Source organism: Rattus norvegicus, unplaced genomic scaffold (genome assembly GCF_021556685.1).
Source record: "Rattus norvegicus strain SHRSP/BbbUtx unplaced genomic scaffold, alternate assembly SHRSP_T2T haplotype2-0000026, whole genome shotgun sequence".
Lineage (NCBI taxonomy): Eukaryota > Metazoa > Chordata > Mammalia > Rodentia > Muridae > Rattus > Rattus norvegicus.
The window spans coordinates 315,785-329,597 of NW_028238785.1; the positions used below are offsets into that span (position 1 = coordinate 315,785).

Below are 13,813 nucleotides of genomic sequence, written 5' to 3' on the forward strand. Positions count from 1 at the left end.
CTATGGATGCTCTGGAGGATCCTCCCTAAATGGCTCAGATTAAAATAATTTTCTTGTTAACAATCAAAAAACTGATTATGCCAAGCTGGCCTACATGAAGCTAGTTTCAGTTCTGTATTTTATCAGATGTGCAGAATACATGTGGTCATCATAGATAACAGGTGAAAGATCTGCTCTAATAAGGAAACTAAGTGATGCTGGAGGATGATCCTGACCCACACTGAGCAGTGGGGACACCAGAGCCCTGTAGGGATGCCTGACAACCTAACACGTTGAGCATGCACAGCTCAGTAAGTTCCCTGTGAACACACATCTCCTGAGATCTCTCTATTTAATTGGAGGTGATCCTGTCCACCTAATACAGCACCTCATGTGGAATAACAAAAGCCACCTGCAGGAGATGTGGTGATGACTCACAGGGTAAAGAAACTGCTGCTCTCTCAGAGGAACCACATGGACCCTAACAATTGGGTAAAGTGTGTCATTGATTACATCACAATGTGTGTGTCCAAGACACAGCCACATTCTCCACACAAAAGACACTATCACACTGGGTATCCCTTGGTGACTTTGAATTCTCTTATTAGCTCAGGCTCCATGGAACATGCAGAGATCCATCTGTAGCTGTCAGTTCTAGGTCCACAGGAAGGGACAGAACCCTTGAGTAAGAATGATGGTCTTAAGAGTCAAGAGATAGAATTCAATTTTTATTCATAACAAATACATTTTTACAACAAAACAGGATTAAAATGAATAAAAATATTTAAAAATGTTTGAAAGTAAAAATAGTAACAAGAACATATAAATATGAAACAACAAAAAGAAAACTTCAATTAAAATCATAACAAAAATATTTCTAAAAGCATATTCTTAACGAACATTTAGAAGCACAGATGTATTGCTGTTTCTCCTCTAGCACACATAATGAAAGGTGGTCCCCCAAGTTGTTTCTCAAGTGCTGTTTTCTGAAGAAGAAAGTGAGTAAGACCTCAATCAGTCAGGCTGGCTTAGTGTTATATAAATTTAGTGTCTCTAAGAAATGACAAATTAACTCTGAGGAAGAATACTCATCCAAAAAATGTTGTTACCATTCACGATGTTTGTCATCAGGGACTCCTGAGAAAGCAACTTATTCCTCAGGAAGCTCTCTTACTGGCGTGTGTCCAATTCCATCTCTCTTGCACTTTCTGAGACCTGGGAGAGGAAGGCAGTTTTTCAGACACTGATTTGGTGGTGAAACGCAAGCCAGCTGTCAGAATGCTGCCTTCTACCACCTCAGTTCTATTGGACAATTAACATGGACCTTTTAACTGATATCATTGTTGCTAACTCTGTGGGCAGGGCAAAATCTCCAGCAAGCCTCACAGTAATGTGGGCTGACAATATGGGACCCAGACTTATACCAGTGCAAACCAAGAACAGGGCAATGGAAGGGACCTCATTGGGTTGCAGGAAGAAAGGAGATGTCCATATGTCACCAAGGTTAAAGCCAATGACAAGTACTAATTTGACATTTGCACTTAGTTCTTATCCCAGAAAGGTGCTTCCTACACAAGAAGTCACATGACCACTTGTCATTTGTCAAGAACCAAGAACATGTTCAAAACTCTACATAGCATCCAATCTATCACGTGCATGTGCAATAATGTGATATGTTATTGATCTGTCACCATTTCTATAATGCAGCTTCAAAAAGAGCAGCAAAATATACTTGCAAAATAATTCAGTTTCTGAAAAGTGGTTGGCTTCCCAGAATACTTGTGCATAGGCAGAGCAATGAACAATTCCATACATGAGGTGGTTGGCTGGTTGTGAGTGTAAATTAGTAAGGTGGTAGGAAAAAGCACAGATGTATCAAATTGGCAAATTTTATCAGATATTGTTAAGCTAACACAGCTACTCGTCCCTACCAGATGATGCTGGGTCTGGACGTTGCTGGTCTTTATCTTTCTTGCTGAAGTCAACCAAATATTTCTGGTTCAGTGCACACTCAAGATGTCTCTCCTTGCTCTCCTGCTTCAGTGGGACCAACTTCTTCCTACATGTGTTTTCCATCAGGAGCTGGCTGAGCAGGTTTCTGGAAATACAGTCTGCATAGTAAGATCATGCTGCCCCTTTCTCCCATTCCTACTCCCAAGTCCCACTAAGTCTACCAGGTCCCAGGTACCCATGAAGACTTAATAAAATACATCTTGATACATATAATGCTCCTGCACAAAACACAAAGAGTTAATTCGGGGAAGAATAAATTGTTTGTTTGGCCGGAGCACCAATTAGTGTCCACATCTCTCAAAAAGAACATGGATCTTCATCTATCCATGAAAGCCCAATGCATGAGGGCAACATCAATTAGTAGTGGGCCAACACCCTCAAAGGAGGTCAGTAGAACCAAGAGAAGGTCATGCTAACCATGTGGTCCACACACTGAGTTTTGTAAAACCTGGTATGACACCGTAGGTCCAGGTCAGCCTAATAACCTTCTGCTGACTTCAATCAGTGCTGTTCTATCTAGAGCCTTCTGAAGATGCCTAGACAATCCTGGGATGAGTAACAGTCTTTTGTGGAACTGAAAACTGAGTCCTAATGACCCTGGCACACTGATGTGTAAACAGCACAAGAGATAGAACCAGAGCTGAAGACCGTCCAATCCAGAACAAAGAAATCAGAAATGGCCATTCCACAGGTGATAGCCTTTCTGACCAGGACTTACCTAGAGAAGGTAATCTCCTTCTTCAGCTTATGGCTGTTCTCATGGACTTCAGTGTTCTCCATCTCTAAGTTGTGCAGAATTGACATGACCGCCTCCTCCATTCTCTCCAGGTCTTCATAATATGGATTTGGCCTGAAGTGGGGCCTGGCCCCAAATGATAGAATCCAATGAACATCGGCATTTAGGAATATATGAACTCAGGGTGGGTCCTGTATTACCCCAGTCCTGGAAGGACACCTTCTGAATTCTACATATTGGGATCTTCTTCAGCTTCAGAAACGTGTTTTTCTGCGTCCAGGACACCAGAATCTCAGCATCCAGATGGAGGCTTCCCTGGCTCCCTTTGTTCAATCAAGAGGAAATCTGCAGTCAAGCCAGTTGAGCTATCAAGAGCCTAGGCCACACCTCTCCATGCTCCCCCACCCAACACAGCCAGAAACCTGTGATTTCTTTTCTCCTGTCCCGATAACAGACCATATATCAACACAAAATTATAATCTGCACAAGGAATACAAATAAACAGACAATTGTGGCCACGTAGGCAAAGAACTGTGCTGTTGACAGTGGGGCTCCCAGAACAAAGCATTCACTTCACCATGAATGTGTTACAGGTAAATACTCAGGCTAAGAAATAGACTCCTATATTCCAAGTGTGGAGTGAAATATAAACATATAACAGTTGTGCATATGCATTTGGATGTATGCACACACAGACACCCAGACTGAGACACACCCACAAAAAAAGAGAAATGTAAACAGAGTTAGAGAAAGAGAAAAGCAAATATGGAAACAGAGAGCACTGTGAGAACCAGGAGAAATGCATGCACCATTGCTGTGTCCGAGGGGCTCCCACAGACACACAGACAATAACAAACAGGCCTGAGCCTGACAACTTCTATTCAAGCATTGAGATGAACAGTGCGGGACCAGGCCCCTCAGGCTGCTGCCTGGATCTTCCAGCACTCAGTCCCCTGCCTAGCACGTACAGAGACTCACCATAAACTCACTGCAATTACAATCTTGCAAAGCCACCTGATGTCAAGGGCTTTGCAAATGCACACTGGGAACTCATTCTCCCTGACTTTATCCCTGAATTCTTCATTCAGACCACAAATTCTGCTTTTCAATAAATGGAAGCAGACGAGTCCACTGTCCATCTCTCTCCTCAGGAAGGGTCAGGTTCTGAATCTCCTCTATATGGGAGGTGAGGTTTAGCACAGGGTGGTTAGGGAGGCACAGCTTTCTAGAACCCAAAACCTTAATAGGATAAGATGAAGGTGACCTTGCAGACCCAGGAATGAAACAAGAGCATTTGGAGCGATTCATACATGTTCTTCATGGATCTCTCTGTCAGAAACCTCAGGCGATCTCTCAGGTCATTTCTCTCCTCGGTAATGAGCTGCAGCTCTTTAATCAGCCTCTCCTTTTCCTTCTTGGCCTGCTTCTCGCTTAGGGCAGTGCCAGGGGATGATGTTTTTCTCCCAGCGTCTGTAGGTAGAAGAACACAAGTGAACCTGCATGGGGAGAATTCATAGAGTGTACATAGACCTCAGTGAGGCCTAAACAGGAGAACAAGCCTGGAACCCAGTGTCACTGCTAGGAGATTGGTCTATGCTTAAGAGGCCTCCTCAGTGGATCTCAGTTCTCCCACTACTCTATAGAGACCAAGAGATGTAAGCAGCCAGGTGTGCCCTATGCCGGACATCACGTGCTTACATGTACCATGGAGATGGCTTCTCCAGGATTAACATCAACTGACCAGGGTACAGCTTGGTTTCAGGACCCTCACCCCTGTGGTTTCAGAACTCAGATGATAAATTCACCATTCACAAAACTTGAGTGATTGGAGACACTCAGATGTCCTACCCTGATACTCTAGGCTAACAACTTTGGATTTAAAACACATTTCCAGGGAGGTCATGTTCAACAGACTTATCAATTCCCCTATATGAAATAACAAATGCCCCAGAAGTTCCAATAGGTTACAGGCTGAATCTTGGTCCACATGTTCCAAACAGTTTTGGTATTTTAGAAACAAGTGTGTAACACACAACCTCTAATATATAAAGCTAATGATGACCCTGCCAGTTAGAAGAAATCAGAGAAGGTCTAAGAACATAAGGTTATTGCCTGGAGCACAATCTCTCCCTGTTCTTACTGTCAGGTGTCCACTGTATTTAAAGAAGCAATGATAGTGAAATACATTGCTGCCCTGTCTAAACTCAGAAAAGGTGGACCCTCCATGACTCCTGATCGTGTTATTATATCAATGTAACCTAACAAATGCACTGTAAAAGTAAAGGCCAGAAATTCACAGTATAATAGCATTGGCCTTACCATATACTCCCTGTGGGGTTGGGGAAACTAAAGTTCTGAAATCCTGACTTTCAGGAATTGTGATGTTCATGGAAATTCAATTCCTTTTCAGATGCTCCAGTTGCTGTGGCCCATTGCTAGAAAGGTCAGCCTAAGCCTGCAGCCCCCCTGACAGGGAGCTCCAAATATACTGCCCAGAACTTACTAAACATTCCCCAGAAGTGCTGTCTTTGTCCATCATTACTTTGAGACGAAAGGCCAGATTCCTTCACTCTAGTCTGTCCACAATCGACGTTCCCCCTCCCAAAACGCTTGCGAAGACGGGAAAACATGTCTTAGGGTGTAACCGCCAGATTCAGACTGAGAGAAACTAGGGCACTGGTTGTCACTACAACACTGGTGACATCACAGAGGATGCCAGAACTCTCTAGGAGACAATAGAATGTCCAAGAAGGGACAGCTGATGTCATGGGGAGCAGACTTTCCCTCCCTGCTAATGTTCTCCCTGTACTGAGCATAAGCAGAGGGGCCCTTTCCAGGAGAATTTCCTGGGGCAGAGCCACTGAGCATCTCCTGCTTCCAAAGCCAAATTTTCCTTAAGGCTTGATTATAAAAAAACCTTAGTAATTCCTATGCATCTAAATGAATGTTTCCTTCCATATCTTGCCCCAAAATGTCTCACTAACTCACATTGTCCTCATTCACCAATGTTAGCCATTAAACTTCCTGAGATTTCACACCAGCTTGAATATGCAGTCAAAAGTTCTCCTGTCTCATTCTGTACAGGTGCTTTAAATCACATCAAGAAATAGTCTGCATGGTAGGTTACAACATGCGTGTGTATTAGGGGAACACTCATGAAGTCATGTGCTTAGCAATCGACAATTGCCAGAAAATTCCTTAGGAGAAAGAGTTGAAGTCTTTATGGTGCTAGGAAAAGTGTGGAGACCAGTTGGCAGAGGAAAATGCAATATTGGAGACACCAGTGAAGGGAACCTCATGCTGGTGGTGGGGTTCTCCTCTCTGCACCAATGTCGCCAAAGGAGCACTGCTCACAGGCCTGAGTAAGATATACCATGAGCTTCTATCAGAAAAATAAAATAGTCAAGAGATATAGGGGGTGCACAGAAAGGTCTAAAATGAGGCTATAAACATCATTAAGTGGATAGAGCAAGGTCCCAGCACCTGTACACTGGGAAATGGCCACCACACCAAACACAAAAGCATCTATCATAGTGAAAAATGAATACTTTACAGAATGCACCCACTAACACTGATTGATCACATCCGTAGTTCAAATTTTGGGGGCAAATTTATGGCCCTAACTATCTTTCTCTCAACTTATATACCAAAAAATAAGAGTGACAGAGAAAAGAAAAAGTCAAAACAAAATCCCAAGTTTCTCATATGAGGACTGCAGGAAGTGTTATATGGTAATCAGTTCTGATTAGACATTTTAGATAGAACAGTACATAGTGACCCTTGATGTGATGGGCCCTATATAAAGCTTTTTGCAATATTGGAATTTTAACAAACCTCATCCAGAACGTACAGAAGAGGTAAGGATGAGATCACCATGTCCTTGCTCTCTATCAGGTTATTTTTCTGTGTCCCCGATTGTCAGGCATAGAACAGCAACACTCTGAAATAGCTGGTAGACATGGGAAAACGTGGCTAAAACTATAGTTGTGGGTTGCACACCTCAACTGTCAAAGGCTAATGCTGTCCTCACAGTCCTTGGAAGCCACTCTTGTAAGCCTATCTATTGGAAAGTGGAAGGAGGTTTATCTGAGCTCAAAGTGAACCTGGCCAGCCAGGGAGAGGGCAACATGGGATACTTGAGACCATGTCTAAAACCAGCACAGAAACCCACCGGCATTCAAAGCATCATCCACCAATTCTCGATTATCTACCATTTTCTCCCTACCAGTCGTTCAGTTTGGAATGGTAGAAAAAAAAAACTGGGACTGATCTTTCCATTCTAAGGACCTTGATCTCTCTTTCCTTAGGTTCACCTTAAGAGTGCATACAAATGGATATCATCATCTGAACATCGTAGTATTATCTACTCTGTATATGTAGCATAATACTGTGCCTATGACAATCTCAAGCTTCCTTGAGTGTTGTTGCCCCATCAAGAAGTGTGATGTACTGAGGCCAATCCCTAGGGATCCTTTCAAGGGATTAGAAGGAAGCCATCAGAGATACTCCACTTCTTTGTCATTAGATTAAATCAAGTTGACACAATGTGAACCTGGTGGGCTATTTGACCATGCATCTTTCTCACAACCCCTCTTTTCTGAGTTCAGTCCATGGCAGAATTCATTGCCCAACATCGTAGATATTTCTTTGTATATTTCCACAAGAGCCAGGTTTCTTTTCTTTTTTTAAAATAGAATTAGTTGTAGTCAATCAACTGTTGCCCTATGTAAGAAATGATTAGTATATATTGTAACTTACCACACTGTATTTGTGTATACAAGTACATTATTGGAAATCCAGCATTACTGAGGAATTGGAAACCAGTGCTGTGGCCTTGCCTTTCTGTGCCTAGTCCTGGCTCACAGGCAGCAGGGGGCAGACCTTGAGGTCCTCTTCAGGGACAGAGTGATGGTGAATGGGCACTGAGCAGGCAGAAAAACACAGCTGAGGCAGCTCCTTTCAGGTATCAAACACATCATCTCCTTCCCATCTTAAGGGCTGTTACTGAGGTCTTGCCCCCATACCTACCTTAATAGCAGCAAATTTGTTACACAGCAGCCAGCTCTTTCCTATTGTTCTGTAATACGCCTCTACATCATGGATGCCAACAAACAAACTAACAAAAAACAAAAAAAACCTGACATTGAACTGTGTGGTGCAGGTCACATACCCTGTTATATTCTGTATGTTACGAGGTTTGTTAATCTTAACAAGTTCCCCAACTATGAGCTTCACATAGGACCCATTAGATTCAAGGAAAATAGGAACAATTATGTGTAAAATGACCCGAGTCAGGGCCCATAGACAGCAGCATTTCCAGCACTTGTGCTTTAGCCCATGTGGATTTTGCAATGAGCTGGGCCTAGCAATGTCCAGTACACAGTTGTGAGCTGTTGCTCTGGTTGAACTGTATTGGTGTGTGCATTCAATAAACTACACCTATTTAAATGAATTCAGTGTTCCTGTGGTCTGAGTCCAGACCTCTTGACACCAAATCTTCCCTTCAGCAGCACTTAGGAAAAGAAGCTAAGGTTAGGAAAGGTGACATCTTGTCATAAATTATGTGACAAGAGGGATGGAGAAATGATCCCTTGTGTTAAGAATCAAGGTGTCCTCTGTAATATTCTGGTCTATACTGGCCCTGTGCATCAGCTTCAAGGACCCATTTCTGATTTTCTTTGGGGTTCCCGTGATGATGCACTCAGACATGATTGGAAAGAACCAAAACGGTGGTCAGACTTGATTTATAAAATGCAGGCAACATTGCAAACTTATGTTGCAGGATATTTGATTCATATTATCAGCCCCAAGATAGTGTTATTTGCTTTAAAAAAAATTACCTCTGGCAGTTCAGTTCAGCACTAGCACCGATATTTTACCCTAGAGCTTTTTTTGTTTGTTTGTTTGTTTTTTGTTTTTGTTTTTGGATGAACAAGTACTTTCTTATTTTGTTGACCAGCCCTAGCTCTTACTTCTTTGCACAGTCACAGAGAGACCTCAAACATATACTCAGCCAAAGGCAGGGGAATGTAGAAAAGAACCTAAGGCAATACCACATAATGACATTGAAAGTGGGTGGCCAAAAGGTGTTATAAAATTCACCTCACTTCAGTGAGTGATGACATACCAACCTGGTGGCCTACGATTCTGGAATATTAATCAGAATCCTTTAGTCATATTAGATCTTAATAGAAACAAGGAAGCAGTCCTTTCCTGAAGTATATATTCATCATACGTAAAGAAGATATTACATCCATATACAACTCAGAATAGAATTATCCCCCAAGACCGGAAAGATCTGGCAACATGAATATTAGAAGCTTCTCCTGTGTTACAGTGGTAAGCACAGAAGAAAGAGGAAGATAGGGCTGAACACAAAAGCATCAGGCCAGAGCACTGTTCCTCAGGATGAGTTGCTAGGTGAAGATAAATAAACCTTACTAAGTTTAATACAGTATTACATACCCTGTTGTAAGTAAGTGGAGCCGAGGCTATCCCCAAAGGTTTGCCTGTCTGTGAAATCTGATACCCTAACTCAGGTGTCTTCCCTGGCCTCAGTGGGAGAAGGTGCACCAGCCCTACAAAAACTTGATGTGTCTTGGTGGAGGCACACTCTGAGGGATATTCCTCTACTCTCTCAGAGGAGATGGTGTGAGGACATTGGGGAGGAACTGTGGGAGAGAAGTAACAAGAGAAAGGACAAAAATTGGGATGCAAAGTGAATTTAAGCCTGTCAGTCACTGCTCTATTGCTGTGAAGAGACACCTTAACTAAGGTAACTAATAAAAGAATCAGGGTGTGCCCATGGCTCCAGGTAGATATGTAGCAGAGGACTAGCTTATCTGGGATCACTGGGACGGGAGAACCTTGTTTCTGAGGAAGCTTCATGGACCATGATATTGGAACTTAGGCCTCTGAGGCAGGAGTGAATTGGTGGGTGGAGGAGAAATCTCATAGGGAGAGGGCGTGGGGGACAGAAGAGAGACTCATGTAGAGGAACATGGAGTGGGAGATAAATTGGAAATGTAGATAAAATAATGAAAGAACACTAAAAAAATGAGACTATGAGTATCATTCTAATTCAAGCCTCAAATAATAAAAACATAAATGCGAGAGTCGCCTGGTCCTGTTCATGTCATCCTGAATCTTAAAATCTTTTTTCCTCCAAATTCCGTGCCACATGAGGTGCACTGACCTGTCAGCTGCCTGCTTGGATGACAATTGCAGCAGCTTCCCTATGCACTTGCTTTGTAGGATCACGAAATCTATTGAGCTCCCTTTTCCAAGTTGGAACTTTAATTGGTAAGAGTCTTGCCTTGAGGACACCTTCCACATCTGTACAGTACAGAGGCAGGAGGCTTATTGTTAATAACATTCATCTCCTTAACTATGTCACCCTCCTCTTCAGCACATGACTTTGCTGTGACATTAAACTTCTTAGTGATCTTTTCCACTCTAAGCTGCACATGGTTTTCATGTGTTTGCCCTGTGTGTTGTTCCTTCTCCTGCAGTCTTGAGGAACAGTGACCAAAAGTAACCAAACCACAGACTCAAAGCCATGTTAATACTGTATTGTGTACTATTTTCACAGAGTTGCCTGAGGTGTGAATGGGACATGGAGAATTCGAACATAGTTTGAATCTTAGGCCTTTCACTGGGCAGTCCCTCATCTTCTCTAAAATTTAACCCCATTCTTCTACCATTTAGACCCACCTGCTGCTTAGCTCTTTACCCCTCTGCCGTGGTCTGTTCCATATCTCTTCCTGCCCATGTCTATTCTGAATCTCCTGCTTCAGCTTGCCTCTGCCTATGTCCCTCTCTATGCCCGGAAGTTCTGCCCACATACTTCCTGACGAAGCTCTTGGCCATCAGATCTTTATTACATCCAGTCAGCAGTGAGACAACACCTGATACATCTCTTAGCTTGTGTTGAGCTGGTGAGAAGGACAAACATCCACAAAATAGCAAACCTGATGATGGGACATAGAAATGACAAGAGAAATCCTGCCAGCACTTAGCTCACTGCCAGTACAGAACTAACAATTGAAAGTTGACACACCTTAGTACAAAGGGAGGTCACCTCAGCATTTCCCCTTTTACTCCAAGAAATACCTTTAATTTAACATTAATAAGCTAGATAAAATAAGAAAACTTATGAGATGCATCAGGTAAGAATTACTGTCACAATATTCTGTCCATTCGTATTTTGCAAAATTGGAGAAGGTACTTTGTTATCTAAATTATATTAGTCTAAATTTTTGTACCTAAATCATTTTCTATCACTTTTTAAGCTTTGTATCCCTTATCTATCATAACTTGCATTTATTAACCATAATAAGTCTTCTGAGACCAAATGTACTTTCATTAATTCCAAACAATTTAAGCGTTTATGTCTTTCATCCTTAAAATTTGACACATTTTTTGCGTACAAATTTTCTTTTTCTTTTTCTTTATTCAGCTTCCACACAAAGATTATTTTTGCTCTGATTTAGAGCAGGATGCAAAGGTGGAGTGCAGACCTGAGGGGAGGGCAGATGAATGGAGTTGAGCTGCAGGATGTGAGGTTCACAGAGAATAAATAAGAAGTTAAAAAAATAAGAAATAAGCACAGTGGGGATGAAGCTGTGAATGCTTGGCATGGGGAGGTTTGGCAGTGGACTGGGCATTTTAGGGGTGGGGTGGGATTGGTGTGGGTTCTGGAGTAGTAAGGATGGTGTCTGTTCTTGTCTTTTGGGGAAACTCCTCGGTCTTCTCCCATCCCTCCTCCACCTCTACCCCCACCTCCAACCGCCATAACTGCCTCCTACCACAGCAGAGGCTTCTGGGCATCGGCCTCTTTCTGCTCAAGCTCTTCTATGTGCTCGGGGGTGGTACAAGCTTTTAAAAGTCCCAGGCAGTGGGCAGACCACGCACACTCTCCTGGCATCCCCATCCTCTCTCAGGACTTATGGTGCCAGAGCGGTTATCACAGGAGTTTGGATACTGCTGTGGACTGTCCATAGAGCCCTGCTTTCTGAGCCTCCCATGTCCACCCTGTTCCTGTCCAGGTTCCTGGCTGTCACATTTCTGCACGATGGTGAACAAGTTTGTTTTTCTGATTCTCATAACAAGAAAAGGTTAAGACTAAACTATCTAATCTTCAACCCCATCCAAGATCTGAGGAGGAGAAATGTTGCCTGAATAAAAGGAAATTCAGAGCAAACAGCTTCCAAACCTAAGAAATAACAGAAATGGTTGGCTACCCTGGGAGTCAGTCAGCAAATATTCACTGTGGCATCCACCTTCAACTCACTGGGCCAGGAGCTCTGACAACAATCCTTTGAAGCAGGTCACTTGAAGGACTATCCTATTTTTTTTTCCAAAAACTGGGACACAGAGTTCCCCATGATCAACTTCTGCACAGTCTGGACAGCTTTCTGGCAGCAGTAGAGGTAAGTAGGTAGTATTTCACCCAATGGTTCTTTAGAGCCCATCATCTTTTTCAGAATAGATTGGGGACACTACCAGGAGTTGAGGTCTCTCCCACTGTGAAAAGCCTTTAACTATTAGGACATCTGAAATGGCAGATTCTTCAGATCTCTAAAGGATTTGAGAACCACCTTTGTAGGTAATGTCTATCTCAGTGGACAAATGTGGCTTTTTTCCCAAGGGATTTACTTCCTACTTAACTTTAAAAACATACACAGGAAGTTAAATAAAGCTTATTTCTGTACCTAACTAAAGCAGTACCTAACATGACTGGAAGACTGATTATTTATAGTTGGAAAGTACTAGCTTGAATTCCTTAATTATCCACGGCAGTGTGCAGTAGTAATTTTATAAAATTAGAATTTTACACCACATTGTGAATAAGTTGCATATACTTATATCTTAAAAATGAATTGAATCATTTATGCAAGTACAATTTTAAATTCTATCATCATTCAAGAATCCATGCCATCCTAAAATATTTGAGACTTGGTATTGCTTTCTAGTATAAATAGATATACAGTGATCTATGATTTTGTCATTTTAGTCCCTTCTCCTGATTTCCCACAACATTAGACAGAGAATTGAGGAGAGAAAGAGAAAGGAAGAAAGACATCCCTGATTCGAATCTGCTTTACTGTTTCCTCCCTGACCATGGCCAGTAAGAACTTGCAACCAACCCCCTAACTGACAATAATCATCCATAACCAACGGCAGACAAATAACCACCCACCCACCCTTCCTCTTGAGAATGAGGGGGTCATGTTCCTTTAAGTTGCTTCCCAATGTGTGTGGGGTGACAACATGTTTTGGGGACCTTACAACAATTGGGACATTTTCCAAATCCTGGGAGATCTTGCAGTTTCCTATGTGTCCAGACCCTGAATGTGCCAGGATTAACTGAAGTCCTGGCTACATTAACAATGAAAAATACAAACACACATTCCTACCATATGAGGAAGGTCACCGGATATCTACCCCTTGAAGTTTGCTCAAAACAATTAGTCAATTAGCTTTTTATTCATCTTCAGGTCATTTCTTAGTAAACAGGCAGAAAAGAGGCAGATTGTTTGCCAAAATTATATCAATTGCTTCTAAGCCAGTCACCTAAGAGTTCCTGCCATCCTTTGAAGTTTCATCAGAGAGGCTCTATTTTGCACAGACTCACAATACTTATGTCTCCCATGTGGCAAACTAAAAGAACTGTTAAGATCTCCTTAAATAATTCAACAGTTTTCCCAATCCAAAGTCTCCCACCCTCCTCCAAAAAATCAAGAGATTCCTCACAAACATCTCCACTCACTTCGGTACCAGTTTATATATCAGTCACATTTCTGTTACTGCAGAAAAATACTATGACCAAGAACAACTCAAGGAATACAGTTCTTCACATTGTGGTAACCAACCCCAACTACCAAATTATTTCATTGCTAAGTCATAAATGTAAGGTGGCTACTGTTTTGAATTGTAATGTAAATAGCATGTATAAAGTATGTCTCATATGTGGTTGTTCCCTGAAGGGCTTGCAACCCACAGGTTGAAAACTGCACTTGTGTGTGGTGGTGGGAGGGGGGGTTATGAGTTTTTTGTTTTGTTTGTTTGTTTCCCTTTTTCTCA

The 13,813-nt window shown here is 42.2% G+C and overlaps 2 protein-coding genes across 7 annotated transcripts in view; one reads left to right on the plus strand and one right to left on the minus strand.

The window, feature by feature from the left end:
- Positions 1–695: 695 nt before the first annotated feature.
- Positions 696–5,388, minus strand: LOC147997886 (disks large homolog 5-like). The gene is made up of 6 exons (XM_087601551.1): positions 5,232–5,388; positions 4,039–4,198; positions 2,711–2,854; positions 1,911–2,077; positions 1,089–1,194; positions 696–965 (listed from the first exon to the last, which is right to left on the minus strand). The coding sequence occupies exons 1-5, from the start codon at positions 5,356–5,358 to the stop codon at positions 1,130–1,132; spliced, it is 663 nt and encodes a 220-aa protein (XP_087457677.1). The 5' UTR covers positions 5,359–5,388; the 3' UTR covers positions 696–965; positions 1,089–1,129.
- Positions 5,389–11,513: 6,125 nt separating this feature from the next.
- Positions 11,514–13,813, plus strand: part of LOC134483189 (disks large homolog 5-like) — a 45,228-nt gene continuing 42,928 nt past the window's right edge. For 2 of the 6 annotated variants that reach the window (XM_087601476.1, XM_087601475.1), the window contains exon 1: positions 11,542–12,159. The gene's annotated coding sequence lies outside the window, so the exon portion shown is untranslated. Of the gene's footprint in view, positions 12,160–13,813 lie in introns of all 6 variants that reach the window. The other 4 variants (XM_087601478.1, XM_087601474.1, XM_087601477.1 and 1 more) reach the window with 4 other exon arrangements.